This window comes from Nilaparvata lugens, chromosome 4 (genome assembly GCF_014356525.2).
Source record: "Nilaparvata lugens isolate BPH chromosome 4, ASM1435652v1, whole genome shotgun sequence".
Taxonomy (NCBI): Eukaryota; Metazoa; Arthropoda; class Insecta; order Hemiptera; family Delphacidae; genus Nilaparvata; species Nilaparvata lugens.
This window is the reverse complement of record NC_052507.1, coordinates 16,740,822-16,762,976: the sequence shown is the minus strand read 5'-3', so window position 1 is coordinate 16,762,976 and position 22,155 is coordinate 16,740,822. Positions and strand designations below refer to the sequence as shown.

General features: G+C 34.6%; 1 protein-coding gene across 5 annotated transcripts in view; it reads left to right on the top strand.

Moving 5' to 3' along the window:
• LOC111048211 (atrial natriuretic peptide receptor 1) overlaps positions 1 to 22,155 on the top strand; it is a 448,703-nt gene that overhangs the window by 239,806 nt on the left and 186,742 nt on the right. For 2 of the 5 annotated variants that reach the window (XM_039426764.1, XM_039426768.1), the window contains one exon: positions 138 to 533. The exons of 2 other annotated variants lie outside the window; for them this stretch is intronic. In XM_039426764.1, coding sequence (XP_039282698.1) covers positions 138 to 533 — 396 coding nt within the window. Of the gene's footprint in view, positions 1 to 137; positions 534 to 9,183; positions 9,574 to 22,155 lie in introns of those variants that run through there. One more of the 5 variants, XM_039426767.1, reaches the window with a different exon arrangement.

The following is a 22,155-nucleotide window of genomic DNA, read 5'->3' as shown; positions in this document are numbered from 1 at the left end:
TAGACTAATAATATTGATGTAGTTGACTAGTCTTTTTCGCATTAGTTGAAAATTTAGTGGCAAATGGTGTCTAAAAAATGTTTAAAAGTGAGTGTCCAATGAGTCTAAAAGTGGTGTGGCGTTGTCGGTTGCTGCAGATGCGTTCCTGGGCCCGATCTGCGAGTACGTGGTGGCACCGGTGGGCAGATACGCGGCGGTGTGGGGCATTCCCGTGCTCACCTCGACGGCGCAAGTCGAGTACTTCTCGCACAAGGAGGAGTTCAAGACGCTGACCCGCATGTCCGGCAGCTACGGCCTCGTCAGCGAGATGGTCCGCGATGTGCTGCTCAAGTTCGGCTGGTCGGTGTCGGCCCTGCTCTACCAGGACCACGAGTTCAACTCGCTCAAGGGCCACTCCAAGTGCTTCTTCTCGCTGCACGGCGTGTTTGTGGCGCTCGGTGAGAAGAAGAACATGTTCCATCGCAGCTTCACCGACAACGCCACCCGCGAAGAGTTCAAGGATCTGCTGCGGCGTGTGGCCGAGAGTGCTCGTAGTAAGTCCAACCTCCTCCTTCTATGTTTGGGTGCTTTGTGTTCTCTTGCTAACTGGAATGAGTTTGATTCTTCCTAACTACTATCTCTCAAATTATTTCGTAGATCTTAGAACTTTAGTATTAGAAGCAGAATTGGACCTCCTTCGATTGTCATCCATGTATAGCCTACTCCTTACTACCGTAGACTAATTAAATAGTCAACATTTTACACATCTAAGAGAAAAGTTATGGTGAATTGCCGATTGCCATCCATGGTTGTATGGCCTACTTCCTTCCACCATAGACTAATCAAATAGTCAACATTACACATCTACAAGAATAGTAATGGTGAATGAAGAAATGTTACTACTCCAGTACTACTATATCATCCAACCCTCATCAGAAGGAATGGGACGCGCATTGATAAATAATCACGTCAAATTATTCATCATCGATCACCTTCCATGTACGTTGTATTTCATGTGAGTATTTTTATATCACCTGTAGGCTAACAATGGGGTTGAAACAAACTCAAGGAGGATCGCGGAGTAGACATATTGAAATTTGTACACAAAATCAGTAAAGGAAAGTAACTTGCTTCTCCTCTAGCAAACCTGCGAAGTAGGCTGATGTTGAGATGGTTAGAGCGTTGGGACAGAGGAAAAGGAGGGAATTTGATAAACAGAAATCATGTTTTTTGTTTCGAACATTATTTATCTACTTTTAGTGTAAAAGTTCTTTTTGTAATAATTAACTGTAAAAATGAAAATGTAGAAAATTGTAAGCGTGTTAAAAGTTTCATTCTTCTGATTCCATCCTAATTATTATTATATCTAAGATCTCATTATTAAGCTCTTAATAATACTGTGGTAATAAAAAATAAGCGGTAGTACCGCACTTCAATTGAAACTCCAGCTTTCAGCAATGGAGATGTGCCAGTGATTCTTCAACCATGTACTTTTTGATCTCTCGATGTTTCTTGATACAAATAATATCATATCTTACTGGAGATGTTTCAATACTTTTGTCTTGTGTCTGTTGTACACCGCATAAAGGATGCAAGGGTAGACTTCAGGCTAAAAGAATAGAAGCTGTAAAATTCCATTTAACATGTAGATTTTCAATTCCTGAAGAAGCATCAAGTAGAAGTGGTAGACGTGGATGTCAAGAGTAATTGTGGTGGAAGCTTTATCGTCAGAATATCACCTCTCCAATAGTTTAATGTACTTCTGCTCCTGTAAGAATTATAAAATAGATTATAAGTTTAAATTCTTGTTGTGAATTGATATACTAAAAATGATGTGGAATATATGTATTGATCTTATGTCAAATCTTCATCAAGATTGAGTAAAAATATTCCATCGTTCCGTATTTAAGATGAAAATTATTATTTTTTAAAAAAGAATAACAGCATCTCAATGTATCAAAATATAATAGTTGTTGTATCTTGTATGTATTGTTGCATCTTTCAATTCGAGAACCACTCATGCAAGATTATCAACTCGTAGATAGGCGTATTGGCCGACTCTACATTGTTCAATAAACATCAGAACAACAGCTCGAGGTTTTATCAATACAACAGGTTGAGGTTTACAGAACTGCCGTTTATCCGAATTTCCCTACTACTATCATTGGTCGCTCTTAATGGGACTCATTATCTACTGGTCACCACTCGAACCGCAGCCAGTGAGTGAGAAGCTGTAGGCATTAAGCATTACTGTCCAGTGATTCTATTGAGATTGGTTGTTATCTGTTCGAAGCTCATCATCCCTGAATAATGCTTGTTCCAGAATGCTCCACTGACTCATCATCAGGATAGAACTTGAGCCACTTGATCGTGATAGTTCTATCAACAACTAAACGATGGAGGACAAAGCCTTGTCGAATCACATTGTGTCCAGCATAGACATATAGTAGTACAGTATCCATCTAATCCGGGTTGAGCCAGCATCTAACTATAACATTCCAAGTATTCCGGGAAGCTACGGTCTGTTTATGATGCTCTGTAGGTTTATCGAAATACTCCTAACTACTGGATTTCTCTACTCGTCTCTCGTTGGTTGTATCTATTCTGAAGTTTCTCTATTAATCTTATTAATGATCACGTATTGATTAAGTATTCGTATAAACATCATACTTATTGCTTTTTTCTTCCATGAAATATGATCGAGTAGTGAAACATGATCAAATCCCATGGAATAAATTCCAGTGAAGCATTTTATCTCTCCATCACTGAAGAATCAAGTAAAATTTTCTTAGTATCGAGAATAGTATTAGGTAAGGATTTTTTAAAAATAGTTAAGAGGTTTTTATTAAAATGGTAATTCAATATGTGAGATTGTGCTCTGTGCCCTTGGAGGGTTACCTCTCATGATAGAGCGATGATATTAGTATTTATAAGAGCAGTCTCTAAATTCCCTCTTTTGCGAATAAATTCACAAAAAATTAAGGCCGTCCGGCTCGCAAAATTACTGGGTTCAAACCTCAGCTCTAGCTCAGTGGTAGATGCACGAATATTCCAAATATAAGTAATTACCATAAGGTTCAATGACCAGTGATTGATAATTCTTACCGCTGCTTCTGTGAAGTTCTTGAAGAATACCAGTGAGGAAATTAAAAGAATATTTGATGACTGATTATCAGTAACCATGCATCACTAGAGAATAATAAGGACCAACTATAGTTGTTTCTAGTTGATTCTTAAAACGCTCGTCGTGAATACAAGTATTCACCAATATACCCTTTCAAAACTCCTTAGAACTTACAACGCCAGTTCTTGAAGCTCTCTGGATCCTTATATGATATAACTGGAACCTTATTAATATAATTTTTCAATATACTTGTTCTGGTTGATAAAATGAATATCATCAAAGGATGATAAATATTGAGTGCTCTGAATAAGGTTAATATTACTTGATTCAATAATTTTAAGTGCTGCTAAATATTTGTTGATATTAAAACAGCTCAAACTGTATATCACGAGATGAACTAGGATAAAATAAATTTCTACGATTTGTATGCTGACATAAAATACAAAATATATTCCCATGAAAAATATGTGCATAAAATATTCAATATATCTATAATTCACTTAAATAATCTATTTCTAAAATCTGAATAATTATCACAGGCTTTGCTAATATTCACAATAGTGAGTTTCAAATTCATAAATATATTATATTTAATACTGGTACTTAGACTTCCAATCAATACAAAATTCTGCAAATAAAAACCTGTTCGGTCTATAGGTTTGACATACTATACTTGGTTCAATTAACAAATTTATAATTAATAAATTAATATTCAAACATGAGATCTCAGGGATTTGTATGAATTCGGGCCGTGCGTGGAAGTAAGCTTCCTACATATATTAAATAAATTTATAAAATGTTCTTATGAACTATGTGATATTATTCAACACGTGGTGATTTTTTAATTTAATTCAAGTTAATTTGAATAGCGCTTTTTTATTAATTACCCCACTGAACGTAGAAAAAACGAGCTCGATCGACTTATCACTCACTGAACTGAAGTTCTAGATGGTCTCGTGGATTGAATTAATTATTTCCAATAATTAATTAGGTAGGCTCCTTTTCGTCACTGCTGGGCTAACGCGTGATCCAGATTTTTATAAGTTTCTCTCGAATTAAAGCTATTTTTATGGGAATCTTTACAAATTACGAACTCTTTGACAGCACTGAGTTCACAGATAATTGACATTTAATACAAATACTTTACATTTAAAAAAGGGTTTGGCTTAATAGTTTTAAAATTTTAAAAAGAGGAAGAAAGAACCCTAAACTCCATGTGCATCCTCTCAGGGCGGGATCTTAAGCCAGAAGAAGGAGGTTTTTAGAAAAATTTGTTTCTTCTACGAATAATTTATTCTGTAAGCTACTCTCTGATTGGCCTTCAATTTAATAGACTCAATACAATTGGTTGCCTTGGGAATCAGGGCTTCCTCGGCTTTGTAATAGAAAAAATTAAATGAAAAAGAATTTTTATACAAATGTATGGAGTGTTTATCTTAAATTGATTTCATAAATAAATCCTAACATGCGATGTTAATACATTCAGTCTTTATATGAGTTTTGTATACTCTTGATTTATCATGCTTTTTTAGATTATAATAAATATTTATACAAAAATAATGGGTGTTCGTATTTCTACACATCGACTTCCTTTAGTATACATAATATATCCTTTATGAGTAAATTTTATATAATTCAACCTGTCATATGGGTTGATCGAATAATCAGCTGGTTCGCTCAGTATTGATTCTAATAATTATCGATTTATCCAAGATCGACTAATTCTTTTCAAAATGTAAACAAATAACTCTAACCTCAATGTTCAAGCATTTTATTTTTATAATCCGCCAATAATAAGTAAGCCGCTTTATAATTTTTTGATCTTACCAATGGGTTCTCATAATTATTAAATCACAATTATACATGTTTTCTTATCATTGTTGATAATGCTATTACTCCTAATCGCTAATAATACTTGATTTGAGTTGATTTATCCTTTGACTAGGTCTAACCTTCTTTCCAATTTTATAGTTCTATTATATTTCATTGGTTCATTTTAAAATATTTGGTGGTATTAATTTACCACGTGACAAATATTACTGCATTATCTACGTTGTTCTTATTTGGACATGAATGATAATACTAAACAGATATGATAAAAAGGAACAAACATTTCAAAAGCATTGAAATGGATTATGTATGGTTGAAATGAATGGTTAATCGGTATTGAACTTTAATGAAAACCTAAGGAATCGATGAATTTGAGAAGTGACCAGTTGAGTAAAATCATAATGATACTCTTAGAAAAGAGAATGAATAAATGGAAATAAGTTATGTTATATAATAGTATAATGAGATAAACTACGAATTGATAGATTGAAAAGAAATATCATCACTCTATTATCATGTAGAAAATCTTATTGGCCGTGACCAATACCTACTATTACTTCAGGCCTCACAACCGATCTCTAATAAACTATGACGTCATCACATGTAGATCATCGATGATCTACTGGCGTTTAGCAAGCGAAATAAGAGCGCTGATGCTTGCTATCACATCTGATATGGTAATCAACAAAATTGGAATTACAAATTCAATTTTCATGGTCTTCCATTTCAATGAATATGGTTTGTTTATCATTCTTCTAATATTTGTTTGTGAAAAGTAATAATGAATTTGGGGTTTTAAATCATGGGATACTGTTGTGTACCTAATTGTAGCGGGAATTATAACAATATTCCAAAAGTTTACGTACGGTTTTAAAATTTAAAACGGTATTTTCTTTTTCGAGAGATGAAACTTTGAAACAAAAATGGATACGAGCGATAAGAAGAAAGAACTTTAATTCTCCAAAACAACGGTTTACATGAAGTGTAGAAGAACAGTGTAAATAAAGTGTGAGTGGAAAATTTAATTGAATTGTGAAAGAACAGTGTAAATACAATGTGAAATAACAGTGTAATTAGAGTGTGGAAGAACAGTGTGAATAAAGTGTGTGAAAGAACATTTAAACTAATAAATTGAAAAGTAAATGCAAAATGTTGGAACTGTCCATAACATCATAATATTAAAGGTTTTACCTAACTGAAAAACATCTCCTGGTGGGTTTCTTTGTACTACAGATTTATTGTGATCAAGTTTGTGGGAGCCTCTTTCCTAAAAAAGAATTATATCAAATTTGGTTTATCTTTGATTTACCTCTCCTTCGACTCCGATACAGGCTATTATTAAGTATTATTGGTTGAGATGAATTTATCAATAGCTCTATCACTGAATCAAGTAGGCCTATATGTCTATCAAGCTGAAAGTATGGTTAAATTATTGCATTTGTGGGATAAAGTGTTTTTATTTCAATAAAATCTATATTTATTAAAATACAAGTGTCTTTAATCTGAAATTTAAATAGTATTCCATCCAATAAAAAATCAATACAGTAACAAAAGTTACATTGATAAGCTAGTAGAAACTACTATGATCTAGGAAGAATCAATCTACATGTTATGACGTCATTAATTAGTTGTGGGGCCTGAAGTAATAGTAGGTATTGCCGTGACTCGCCTAACAGGTTCCATTCGGAGCTGAGTGAATTACCAGAATAGTACCCCACTTTACTAATAGAGCGCAGCAGCTGATGAACTTTCAAAGCAGTACAAGAGCTTCTACTGCCGCGATGCCGCGATAGATAAGATCGAATGGCATTCTACATTGAATCGAACTTATTAAATATATTCCCTTATCCGGTGTATTAATATTCATGTATTGGAGGCATTCTAATTGATGAACCGATTGGAAGCCGATGGAAGATTGGAATATCACTGATGAAATAGGAGGATGGGAGAGAAAGAATATTGAAGTGAATTTGGAATATTGTCAAGTACGATAAAAGTACAATATATGAAAATTATCTCATCAACATCTCTAACTTATCTTAGCGACTTGATGCTGCTTAGTTTGATTTTTGTTCACTTCCTCTCAAGCTATCATTATTGTAGAATCTCACAGATTCATACAAATAATTACTGTGATAACATGATCGCATTATTAGGATATTTCATTAAATTAAAATTTCACATTCATGCGATTGATTCCCATCCGTCATTAATGATCATTTGATATATCACTCAATAATAAGAAACATCAAGATTAAACATGTAATAATAGAACCATAATATCATGTTATAGAAATATCAACTATAAGAACAAGTATCACTTTGAAATTCTCAGTCTAACCAATTAGAGAAGGAGAAGCCCCTGTAATATAAGCCCCTGAACTGGGCCCCTATTATATACGATACTCGTACAAGTCACTATCAGTCAAATTTAACTAGTAATAATAATGTATTTTATGACTTTCATGACATTTATACCAATTGCTATAGATTTGAGCTCGTATCAATACTATGTAATTGTAGGTTCAGTTTACAGAACTGAAATTGGAATATAATAGCAGATTTAAGAGGATACCTTCAAGGATACAAGAAATAGTATTTTTCCTCTATGATAATAGTTACAGAGATAGGCAATCAATTCTTCGCGGTTTTTGTTAGGCTACCGTACTTGGGAAATAATTTTCATAAAGGATATACTTTAAAAAAAGAACTTTGATCTCTAAGTTTTATATAATGTGGGCGATCAAGTTTACGGAGCTACAGAGGAAAATAGAGTTTATTGGATTGGGAAGTTGGCAACCTTAATTTTTCCACACCATTGACACAAGCAGACGTCCCCTGCTTGTCTGATTCCCGTCCCCTGATGATTGGCATGATTTGGCACCTGATACCTATCCCCCTTCCCACAACTATTCGATAACAACTGAGTGCGTGCCATTGTGCAACAGATGCGTTCCTGGGCCCCACCTGCGACTACGTGGTGAACCAGGTGGCGGGCTACGCGGGCATCTGGGGCACGCCCGTGCTCACTACTGCCGCCCAAATGGACTACTTCGACAAGAAGGTGGACTTCGTCACCCTGACCCGAATGGCCGGCAGCTACAGTCTGATCAGTGAAATGGTCCACAATGTGCTCAAACTCTTCGGATGGTCGATTGTCGGACTCGTCTTCTACGACACAGATCGCAGAAAACTGCAAGGACATTCCAAGTGCTATTTCACACTCAAAAAAGTGTTCGCCGCGCTCAACAAGAAGGACAACTTTCATGAAAGTTTCAGTGACGATGCCGACTACGATGATTTCAAAGAGATACTGATTAAACTGTCTGAAAAAGCCAGAAGTGAGTAGCTTACTACTTTTAGCTTGTGCTTGTTTCTTTTGTGGGTGTTGCATGTGCATGCTTTTTGGTCACTTCATCACACTTTCAAGCTGAATTCGCACATATCAGTGACAGTGAAAGTGACCAGTACATTAAGAATATTACTCCCATCAGTTCTAATCGGACTATTCATACTTGCTCGGCCGTGCTGAGTGGGAGAAGCCCAATCAGAACTCATGGAAATTATATTTGCCGATCATTTCCTGTGTCACTGATATGTGGTAATCAGGCTTAACCCGTTAATTCCAATACAAGAAATGAGACTCATGTCAGTTGATAGGGCTTATAAATAGCTATCCATGGTATAAATTTGAAAAAAATCGTTAGAGCCGTTTTCGAGAAAACCGTGGAAAACATGGTTTTTTAGTAATTATCCGCCATTTTTTCCGCCATCTTGAATTGAATTTCATTGAATTTCTTATTGTCGGGTCCTCATGGTATAAGGACGTTAAGTTTAAAATTTCAAGTCATTCGGTTGATTAGGAATGGAGTTATCGTGTTCACAGACATACACACATACACACATACACACACACACACACACACACACACAGACCAACACCCAAAAATCATGTTTTTGGACTCAGGGGACCTTGAAACGTATAGAAAACTTGAAATTTGGGTACCTTAATTTTTTTTGGAAAGCAATACTTTCCTTACCTATGGTAGTAGGGCAAGGAAAGTAAAAATAGAGTTTATTGGGTTGGGAAGCTAGGAACCTTAATTTTACCACACCATTGACACAAGCAGACGTCCCCTGCTTGTCTGATTCCCGTCCACTGATGATTGGCATGATTTGGCACCTGATCCCAATCCCCCTTCCCACAACTATTCGATAACAACTGAGTGCGTGCCATTGTGCAACAGATGCGTTCCTGGGCCCCACCTGCGACTACGTGGTGAACCAGGTGGCGGGCTACGCGGGCATCTGGGGCACGCCTGTGCTCACTACGGCCGCCCAAATGGACTACTTCGACAAGAAAGTGGACTTCGTCACCCTGACTCGAATGGCCGGAAGCTACAGTTTGATCAGTGAAATGGTCCACAATGTGCTCAAACTCTTCGGATGGTCGATTGTTGGCCTCGTCTTCTACGACACAGATCGCAGAAAACTGCAGGGACATTCCAAGTGCTATTTCACACTCAAAAAAGTGTTTGCCGCGCTCAACAAGAAGGACAACTTCCATGAAAGTTTCAGTGACGATGCTGACTACGATGATTTCAAAGAGATACTGATTAAACTGTCTGAAAAAGCCAGAAGTGAGTAGCTTACTACTTTTAGCTTGTGCTTGTTTCTTTTGTGGGTGTTGCATGTGCATGCTTTTTGGTCACTTCATCACACTTTCAAGCTGAATTCGCACATATCAGTGACAGTGAAAGTGACCAGTACACTAAGAATATTACTCTCATAAGTTCTAATCGGACTATTCATACTCGCTCGGCCGTGCTGAGTGGGAAAAGTCCAATCAGAGCTCATGGAAATTATATTTGCCGATCATTTCCTGTGTCACTGATATGTGGTAATCAGGCTTAACCCGTTAATTCCAATACAAGAATTGTGATAATATATCATATTCTTCTGGATCTCTGTCTATTGAATGCAATATTTACATGCTCATTAGAACATCTCATTGTAATATTGGTTTTGATTGGATTGAGTTTGTTTTTCATGTGCACTTGATATGCATGCTTTGCTCACAATAATTGTCAGAATTACTTTTCGTGCTTTGTAAATTGTATTTCTTTTAATTTAGGATATTTGAACTCTCCGTTGTTTTTGCATCTCTTCCACGTGAAGTGTAGAATATTCCATTTCTATTCAATCGTTACTATTATTCTATACAATATTATTGAATGAGCGAAGCGAATTCTATGTTTCGAGTCAATTGGCTTTTGTCTGTTTGTTTGTTTGTACCGCAGTTATGATCTGATTTGGATGAAATTTGGTATACAAGTACTTTGAAACAAGGCGCAGAAACGTATGTATTCAGAATTTTCAAATTCATCCCCGTTCCTAGATGGCGGCCCTTTATTCAGAAATTTTACCCTAAAAATCAACCTAACTTTTCAATAATTTATCAGATCAGGTTCAAATTAGGCTCATTCTTCTCAGCTCTTCAAAGCGGTATTATTTCATGTATCACATGTTGAAAATTTTTTCTAATTTTTGGAATTCGATTTTTTCGAAGTCCCAATCCAAGTTTCAGATTTTTAATCTCTTTAGCTGTGCATCCCTGCTCAAAAGTGTAAGAAACTTTTATTTTCCAGCGCTCCAAGGCGGTCTTATTTCATACATTACATGTTGAAAAATTTTTATCATTCAATCATTACCCCTCCCCCCCCCAAAGACCCATTTCAAGTTTCAGATATTCAATTTTCTCTTTAACCGTGCATCCTAGCTCAAAAAATGTAAAGAACTTCTATTTCTCAGCGTCCACCACCGATCCTATTGCATTTATATCATCATACTCTAAATCCAATTTGTATGTGAGTTTGTGTGTGAATAGGCGGGCGTGTGTCAGTAGTGATTTTAGTGAGTGTGGCGAATTGTACAGTTCTCTGAACTACTAGTAATATTGTATACTAATACTTCTAATTATAATATATTTAATATTGTATTGACATGATAAAGATTCAAGTAGCCAACGTCTCTCAACTCTACGTAACTAGAATTTACTACGAATTAATAAAATTAATCCTCATTTCCAAGGCACGTATAGACTGGTCGTACTTCTTTTGAACGTCCGACTTACTAACTTCCAGCTTCCGACTTCTGGGATTAATAGCAAAGAACTTCTACATCAGAGAGAACACCAAGTTCCATGATAGATTACAGATGAAACCTACTGCTGAAGTAATTTATTTTCACCAGAATTGTATCTGGTTGCTAATACCCCCATTATGCAACAGTAATTCTCGAGAGGAGCTAAGAAAGAGAATCAACAGGTTGAGTCTCTTACTATTAATCTCTTCCACTCTGAGAAGTCTCAACTTCTATGGAGTGGGCTTCTTTCAGTTTGCACGAGTACACTTGGATGGCTTCTCTTCTTTATACACTTCAACTTGAAAGAACATTTCTCGGTCCATGGAAGAAAATAAATGGAGTCAGACAGTTACTGTGCTAAGAAAAGTTGATCATGAAAGTTTGCTACTCTACATTGCTCCATGTATTGAATCCAGGAGTCATGCTATTTCTGTATCAAAAACTCGAAGAATGGGGACTGAAACGAGCCTACTATGTTGTAAACTAGAGAAAAAAGTAAACATAGTAAAACTGCAATTCATCCTTCTTTGTGAATAAAATTGTGCTGCATAATTATGGTCACGCTTACAAATTTATCATGTAAACCAATACAAATTGAGGAGGCAAGATACAAATTGCTGATATGATAAATTGGTGTCGACTCAAGTTTGGATTACTGAATGTTACAATATTAAGCCCAAATAACATGAAGAAAGTTGTAAGTTATCACGTTCAATGTGAACTTGAGAAAGGTTCAATAGTGGATAGCTTCTTAGGAATCCATCTAACATCGTAAACCTACGCTCTGTCGTATCATTGAAAAATAGAAACTACAAATACATAGAGTATTATATTATGTTTGGTCGTATGATATGTGTGTTCTAAATATGATAAAAATACTAGCATATCTTGATAAGTGTTAAGATGTCATAAGTTTGAAAAGTTGAATATTGACAATATTATGTTTGGAGTTGAAAAACCTTCAGTAAATACCTATTAGATACTGGTAGTGAATGTTAGTCGATTCTAGACATCCTGTGTCAAACCTTCAGTAAATACCTAGTAGACACCGGTAGTGAATGTTAGTCGATTCTAGTCATTCTGTGTCAATACCTAATAAATGTGCAGAGAAAGATTGATACAGAAGATTAGGGGGAATATATAAAGCTTGTTCCCCCTCAATACTACGCTTTCTTTCATTATTATTAACCGATTTCCAAAAAAGTTTTAGGCAATGGAAAGGATCATGAACATGATTTAATATTTTTCTGAGGGAACTCGTATGCTGAAGGTCGAATTGATAATTCCACACAATGTTTGAACGCTCTGTTTGAAATAGCAGGTATTCTTCATACAAATAAGACTGATAATTTGAGTATATTACACTTCTTCATTTGAGAGTCTATCTTTATATCGGAATTCAATCATTAAAACTACACATGTCAACTCCCTTTCGAGCTTGAGCTTTTTGTAGATGCAAGGCATGAGTTACACAAAGTTTTCATTCGAAATTTAATATTTTTCACAGTAGTTTCCTAGTAATTTTCTATCTGAAAAACTCAATATACAATATTAGTGGGGATTCTCTCCACAGGTGGAGCTGTACATACAGCGTATAATGTCGCCAAGGGTGAGTTTGATATTTCAACTCATTTTCAATTTCATTTTTTGATTTTGGTAAACTGAATTTGTAATGTTTGAGTTGCAACTAGATGCTAGACTTGATCTCTTACTTCATAATGGATGTTGAATGAAAATTATATTGGACGAATGTCATTCTGTTCTGTTTTGGGGATAAAATAATTTCGAGACAGGATATGGTTGAAATAGGAATTCTTCATTCCATCAGAAATTCATTACTGACAGAAGATGAAGAAATGAGTATTTATGTCAATTAATTGAGAAATATTCAACGAAGACTTGATGAAAGATAATTGATCAATCAAAAATAGAAGTTTTTATGTCTCTCCATTGATGATGTCAGTCATTCTACTAATTCTATTCTGAGTTTCTTGTTTGGAGTTCCTTTGTTTCCACTATCTAGGAGATGCACTACTGAAGAGAATCAATAAATTCAATGGTTGAATGAATTGCCATTGGATCATAATTTTACCAGGCCAAATCCAGAAACATGTTCATATATACAGATGGAAATAAATAGAGAATGCATTTATTCAAATGCTAATTTATATATGATTATTATTTAACGGAAATCCTAAATAAATGCTGTATATCACCCCGGAGACTTCTGCTACTGCAGACATTGACAACAGGGTTAACAGCTAGATGGATATTCGATGAGAACTACTATTCAAAAATTAGTTGCCAGCCCGGGAATCGAACCCGGTCATTTGATTGGGAGGTACCGGGTTCGATTCCCGGGCTGGCAACTAATTTTTGAATAGTAGTTCTCATCGAATTTCCATCTAGCTGTTAACCCTGTTGTCAATGTCTGCAGTAGCAGAAGTCTCCGGGGTGATATACAGCATTCATTTAGGATTTTCGTTAAATAATAATCATATGTTCATATAATATTATCGTAGTTTCGATTTCATCTCACTGATCAATCTGAACAAATTATTTGAGCTTAGGAAGCTCTGAAGATTGTCCATAATATCTTAAATTCCAGAGTTCCATGGAAAATGTATTCGAATATAAATGTTAAGTTTGAAAAGAACAAGTTGAAAGATTGAGAGTTGAAGAGAAGATCGATCAAGCAAAAAACGATTGAGCATTTTCACACCTGGTTACACAACAGTCTGTTAACTTTCAATAGTGATTGAATACTACGAAAACCAATCAGAGAAGTCTGCTTTTTCTGATTGGTTCTCATGATATTTAATAGTGATTGGAACTGAACAAGCTTTTGTGCAACTCAGAGTGATTCAAATTTAATGATGCATATATGATATAATTATATGAATTTTGACCTAATGTTTGATACTTATTCGATAAGCCAACTGAAATTTGATTCAAATTCAATAATGGTTGATAAGGAATCCCAGAAAAACATTATACAGTAATTGAAAATTGTTCTATTCCACATCAATAATATTTAGAGCAGGAAAATTATCCAGAGATTATTTTCATCGCAATCATCAAAGAATTGTTTCATCGCAGCCATCATTTCTCAGTAATTAGAATCGGACATCCGGTGCAGTCTGTGAATTGTTTTGCATATACATTTATGCATGTGAAATGGCCGCAAATTAGTTTTCACATGTGTCGCCTCGGCTCATGCAAATAACGTGGCTGATCCATTATCACAGCATATATCGCTATCACAGCGTATATCACTACCACAGCATATATCACTACCACAATAGTATTTCATCAGTCAGAGCCAGCGAGTGATGATAATCCGCAATCCAGTCCACGAGCGTGTTTAGTCGTCAAAACAAGAAATTCAATTTGATACTTGACGCAAAGTTGTGGCACTGTGGCTGCCGGCAAGTCTCATTGTTTTCATCCCATTGTGCGCATGCGCCAACACATGGCACACATACTCTCTGGAATGAGGAAAGGAAACGTCATGGAAATGGGTATTCCAATAGTATGATATTATTGGAGACGAGTTGCAATCTAGTTCTTGTAAATTGAATGTGGTTCAGAGAGTATAGAATGTAACCGTAGAGTGAAGATACCGTTTGAAGATACCTAGATTATTTGTCTCTGATGTAACATTAGAACTCTAGGTTCAAGCTGAGTTACAAAGTAGAGAGCATCGATGAATGAATCTATGAGAGGAATTATTTGTATGTGGGATAAAATTTTAAAAAGCTTCAATTCGAACACAGTGGAATAAACTTGGCAGTCAGTAGAATACATTTGATGAGGGATCTTGGATCTCTAGGATATTTATTTGGAAGCCAAATAAATTATTCAGATTCCAATTGATAAATTCACAAAGTGAGTGATGAGTGACTACTAATAAAACAAGTTTATCAAATACAGAGTGACACAGAATAACGGGAACTTTTAAAAACGCCATAAAACATTAGTGTTAAGGGCAAAAATGATTTTATTCAAACTTATGTAAAGTTCAAGACTTGCCATTAGAGAATTATTTATAGCATCTATCACTTTTTGACAGTTACTTCTTTAAGATGGCTTCATCCTGAACGAATCCATTCTTGAAATCTGTATTGATGATTCCTCATTGATCGCTGCATCATCTGCGTTTCTCGGTCCCATGATCTGTCCACATGTAATTTTGTGTTTGTGGAGCTATCCCAAATAAAACGTTCTCACAACTTGACCAATAACTGTGGTTGAATCATAACAGACAATTCAAAATAAAATTAACAATATTTCAGATGAAATGTTGCAGCAATCGTTCAGAAATCTCAACACAGATTCCAAGAGTGTATTCGTGCAGGAGGAAGGCATCTTGAAGAAGTATTTGTCAAAAAGTGATAGATGTTATTGATAATTCTCAATTGGCAAGTCTTGAACTCTACATTAGTTTGAATAAAATCATTTTTGCCCTTCCCACTAATGTCTTATGGCGTTTTTAAAAGTCCCGCTATTCGGTGTCACTATGTATTATGATCGTTAAATTTAGAATTTCGTTAACAATATTGAGGAAGCATAGTTTAATCGATATGATACGTATTCCAGCATCAATATTGTCATGTATTTTGATCAATTTTAATCTTGATCTGACTGAGGGAAGAAATGCGCGTGGATGGTCAAGGCTGGAGTACATGGAACAACTTAAGAAGGATCTGAGATGTGCCAACTACAGTGATGTAGAAAGGATGGCGGATGACAGAGAGTTGCTGCCAACCAGCTCAACGGCTGTTGACCAAAAGAAGAATAATCTTGATAATAAACTATTATACTGGATCGGTCAAAAGACAAAATTGCTGAAAAATGGAGTCGGAGAATAGGAAACTTGAATATATAGTTACTCACTTACCACAGATACATCAGATATTTGGATCCCTATCGATCCAATCGATGAGAACTCTCAGAAGTCATCTACATAGTTTGTGAAACCAATGATTCATTGAGCAATTCAAATGAAAATCGGTGAGTAGGAGTACCTACATATAAAATGATGTTCAAAAAGGAAATTGAAGGCTTACAATGAAAATCGTCAACATTCCAACCAAAAATATCCTCTTAGTCCAGGCGCTGGCTTACATTGAGCATACATGAGAGAGGCAGAGAATTTGACTTCGGATTATTGTTAGGGGGTCTTTAGTGTATATGAAACTCGATGTCGTCACGTCCCAGGGTGGTCGACAGCTTGGGGGGGAGGGGGTAAGTTGTAAAAAACGCGCGTTTATAAAATCGCCTGTCCTGCAGTTACTATTCATAGTACAGCTTTTAATTTTTTCTCAATATTATGTACACATAACTGGCTTTCAATGTGGTCCTATACATTTTTGCGATAAACCGCATAGTTTTTCCGTAAAAAAATAAAATATCTCGAAAAATGTATTTTTTTATTATGGACTTTTTGTTATTTCTCGAATATTCAAGTGATTAGCCGACTTAGAGGAAAAGGCTCCCAATAAACGTTGTAGGCCGTTTCTTCCTGAATCCAATGATATATATAGTTTGAGGGTTACGATCATAGATGCGGCGGTGGGAGGGGGATAAGTAGCACTGTTACGCTGCGGCGCGGTCCTCCCCCATGATTAATGCGCGTAATGGCCTGTCTATCGCATCGCTCCTACTAGTCTATGCATTCAAATTATGTATTTCAGGAACGCTATCTTATGTATTTCGGTCGCTGAACACGATTTTTTAACTCTCAAGCCTTAATAATTGATAATTCTCATCATAATGTACTAATTATGGTCAAAATTAGAAACTTCATCTCATTCTGCAAGGAAACTAAGAAATGACTGTTTGAAATGAACGAAACTTGGGTTTCAAGAAATATATTAGGATAGAATAAAGATAATATTCATATATGTTTATGTTCTATTGTTTTTATCTCAAATTAATTTATTGTGATGCGCTGCAGGCTAAATTATATTATTAATTGCACACTGGCCACACTTACTTGATATAGTGGTCAGTTAATTTCCAAGAAATATTTGTGGAATTTCTTAGTTCTTCATGGTGGAAATGGAATTAATCATTCATTCATCATCATAATGATTATGTTTAGTATGAAAATGTTAATCTTTCGTGAATCTTCAGTTTGTCGTGAACTTTTGAGAAATTATATCGAATATAATAATAGATACCGTATGTGTCAAATCAAAATGAAATGAAAATTTAAATATTCATCCATATTATTTCTAACAGTATTATTATAATGATATTTCACCAACTTTTGATTGATTCATCCATTATGGTATTCCCGTTTTGTAGACTGTTTTTGGTAGACTGTTTTGAAATGGTAACAAGTTATTCAGTATCAAAATTTGGGATTCGAATAGTTTTGGGCTATGCCTGTTATTCATTCCCAAACATATTTATATGATTTGTAATTTTATCCACAAATGAATGAATTTATGTATTCCTGCACGTAGCTAACGTATGGATTATTCCTTTATAGATTCTTGCATGTCACATTAATAAATCTCTGCCACAGATTTAGAAATCAAGTCTCGATGGTTTGGAGAGCATATTATTGGAGTGATTCTTTTACTCTGCTGCTTCTAATATGTTCACTACCTTTGTTTGATTTTAGACCATAGACATGAAAAGCTATGTGCACCTGTATCACTCCATCTTTATTGAGAATTTTCATAACTCTTGTAACATATTAAATCTGGGTAGACAAAAAGCCCTAACAGAAACAGTAATAGGTCTGAAATAAAGTAACTGGCTAATATCGCCAAATAGATAATAACTAAGATTAGATAGCATCAGCTTATTCTGGCTAAATGGTACAAGAACCTAAAAAGGATTTGAAGGAAGTTTATTGCTCATAAATAGATTATTATATAAATATTTGAAGATTGAGGTTATGTACATGTATTCACGGATCGGTGACCTAGAGATCGATCAACCGAGGAACGTAGAATCTGACCAAAACCCCTTGGCAGAGCTTTATTGCAATCAGATGGTGTGCAATATGAAAAAACACCCGTCCACGTGGCTAATTATTAGGTAGCATGGAATTAATATTAATGTATAGAATATTAACTAGCATGCAAAGAGCATAAATAAAAAACCAAATAAAAATAATTTAATGTATTCAGGAAATAAGAGTTACCAGGCGCATGAATACCGAATAAAATTTGCATGCACCAATAGTAAAACGGCAGTTAATAGGCGGCAACTGTAGGCCAGTTCAAAAATATTTCTATATATTTATATAAATGTACTAGATTTTTGCCCGGTTTCTCAGTCGTTCCATAAACTGTTTATCCATTCAATAACTTTATTGAATCGATAAACATGAGAAATGCGTTTCTAGAACACTCCCTAAACTTATTGAATCCTTAAATCTCTCGATAAACACCATATGCCTGGTTTCTCAGTCGTTCCATAAGCTGTTTATCCATTCAATAACTTTATTGAACCGATAAATATGAAAATTGCGTTTCTAGAACGTTCCTTAAACTTATTGAATCTATAAATCTATCGATAAACTATAGTGCCAAAATCCAGCCTATAAATATTTATGGAATGGATAAATTTCTAAAATTTTTGGTGGCAATCAAAAAATTAAGTTAGAAAAATTAAATTACAAAATAAAATTAAAATTAGTGTAGATCACCAGTATTTTAAAAACAAAACAGAATCAAAGTTGCACTATATTTAGCATTGATAGCCCTCATTTGGTGTCAGCCATCTTGTTTTGGAGACATCAGCCAAAAGATGTCAGTACTGTAGGAAATTACCTCACAACAGGAAGCATGGAATAAACATCCAAGATTTGGTTGGTTACCATAGGAACCATGTATAAAGTTTGTCTACGAAAGTGCTAGTTTTGGATCATGCCATGTTGCCAGATTCATTGAACAGATAAATCGTTCCATAGCTATGGATTCTATGAATATGTTTGAGAAACCAATAAAAATTTATTGATTGGATAAAGTTATTGAATCAATAGCTATAGCGTTGTTTCTTCTTCTTCTTTGACTACCGTACGCCTAATCACAATCATATGGGATAAGCTATAGATTTGTTTATTGAACGAAATAGTGCCAAAATCCAGCCTATAATAATAATTATTTATATCGAATCGATAATTTTGTTTAAAGGTTATGTTGGAATGTTTTGTGTTCGATGTTCTGTTATTTTAATATATTGAAATGGATCTAGATATAATTAGGTACAGCAGCAGTTCAGATGATGGAGTGTTTGAGTTAGATTTGAATAGAATTATATTCTTCTCTCACTGCATCCCATGCCTTGCTTTTATCTTCTATTGAATATTTATGTGTCTTTTTATTTTCTATCACATTTTTATACTTTAGGCAGATCTCTAGTAATTGTTCTTTTTCAACCTCTGCAAAATTCTTGCCCCGGTCTCGTTTCTCTGCCATAATTATAATAATAACTTGAAAAAATATCATTAACGTAGGAAAAAACCTTCAACTTGAACTTCACAACAAGCAGCAAGGAATAAACAAACAGGATTCAGTTGGTTACCATGGCTACCATATAAAGTTTGTTTACGAAAGTGGTCGGTTTGGAATCATGCCATGCTGCCAGATTCATTAAACAGATGAATTGCTATGGATTCTATAAATATGTTTAAGGAACCAATAAAAATTTATTGAATTGATAAAGTTATTGAATCAATAGCTATAGCGTTGTTTATTGAACGACTGAGAAACCGGGCATAAGTGTTAAAATTTGTGTAATCTATGTTATCGATATGGCTCGAATGCAAAGAAATTATTAATCATATAATTTAAGCAATATTTTGGTATTTTTTGTAAGATCTATTTGAACCTAAATGGCGGAGGACTAAGATATTTAAATTTTTATGCTAATTTGAAAGTCGGAAAGAGGATCTGTAAAACTTGAGAAGGAAGAACCAGCACTCGCCAGCCAAATGCCACCATAAGAGGACCCCAAATATTTTAGAGCGAAGTACCTTACTAATGATTTTGTAAAAGTTAAAGTTAAAGTAAATTATTAAATTTCTTAAAAGACTTCGTGATGCTATTGTGAAGCAGAAGTCATTTTTCATTTTTAATTAAATTTATAACCCCTTAGAGGAGACGATTCCGGCTACCATATTCCCGGACCACATGGAGTTGGATCGACATCGGCGGCTTACAAGAAGATTTTCGACACGTGAGTGATTAAATTTGAATTTAGTGATGGGCGCCCTAGTGCTTCGAATTAATCTGATGATCAAAGCTAGCTCGCCGAAAGGGTTTTATTATAAATTGAGAAATTAATAAGAGTAATACTTGCGCAAGTAAAATTAGTATTAAAGGTATTTATTTGAAAGCAAAATATAGATCAATATTTTAGAAATTCTATTAAATCAAAGAAGTACGAAATCTAGGCTATTAAAACATATGCATACAATATTTAATTTTTTGCAATACAATTTGCGATAATTTATTATAGTTCTAATTCACTAGATGAATGGCTCTACCTATTCCGTCAGGTGCCGAATCTTGCACCCTGAGATAAAAATGTATATTAGATACAAATAAATCTACTAAATACTAGAGATTTTAATATATAAATATATATTTGGATTATTAGTGGCTAATTTATCAAGCTGATCTTAGAGCACATATTTTTTGATTGAATTAACCAAGTCGACAAGTATTAGCAAGTGCATATCGCAGCTACATGCAACAGAATGCATATGATTTTAAGATAAAGGCACATGGTAATGATTCGTGCCATAAATCTAGAATATAAAGTTAGCCTGTGATATTTTTATTGATTTCAATTATTGTTCTATTTTTATATTATATTTTTTATCGCTCTATATATATATTTTTTGCCTCGATTGATCTTTGCATTATTTGTGTAATATATGTATGAAACTTTCATGGTGTGCAATTTATTTTTTATTCCTCAACACTATAGTATAAGTATCATTTATATATATATTTATTATTTATTGAATTACAAGAGTTATAGGAGAAGCCCATATCTAGGCCTATCAAGATTTTTTAAGACTGAATACTATTAGAAAACCACGACCTAATTATACCAAATCTCATGCTTTACCGACTGATGCCAAGCAGGAGGCTAATCGGTATTTAAATATAAAGAATAACGTGACACTCTTCTCATCACAAAGTTACCATAATCTTGCAGCGTATTGAAGTTTTGAAAAGTGAAGTAGGAGTTGAATTCAGGAGAGCCATATCATCATTATGCGAATTTGTCAACGATATTTAGGGATTTAGTCAAATCCACAACTAGTTTCACTTACAATTTTATGGGCCAAGTGAGATTAAGAGTTTTTTTTCAAATATCCATCAGATGTTGGCAGAGATTGCGGTTATTGTAGAAATGCATGCTGCACTAAAACTTCAATGCTGAATTATTTTTGAACAGCTACCCAGTAAAAATACAGAGATCAGATCTTTTTGTTCTAGAATTAACTAAGACTAGGATTTTTGTTTGATTGCATCGTGGAGAATGAAAGAACTCTGTTTCTTTTTATAGGTGAGAATACACTTTTTATAATTTGCCACAACTATGTTCAGATAAAAATCGTTGGAGACCGAATAACTATTTCTTTCTATACGTTCAAAAGAGAATCACATACTTCTTCACTTGCTTCCAGACCATTGATAACATTATGCAGATTCTGTTGTCCATCAGAGTCTTGAAGAAAATATGTTATGTTCTCTTGAGAAGATTATGCTTCTGGAAATCATTCTCACCTCCCATTATTCTTGTTTTACTTCATTAGATGACTTTCTTCACAATCTCCAGTGATATCCATAATAATGTCAACATACTTGAACAGAATATCTTTGATGGAAGATTTATTTAAATAGTAGCAGCCATTTTAGGAAAGCCTTGAAGAACTAGCTATTCCAATCACTCAGTTTTGGATGATCGAATGAGGGTTTGCTCCAAAGGTTTCATTTGACAGAGAGTCAATGGATTGACTGTATAGATCTAATGTTTCCTTATTGGAAATTATTTTCTACTTCTATGGGTATTTTTTCATATTTTCTAGATATAACACA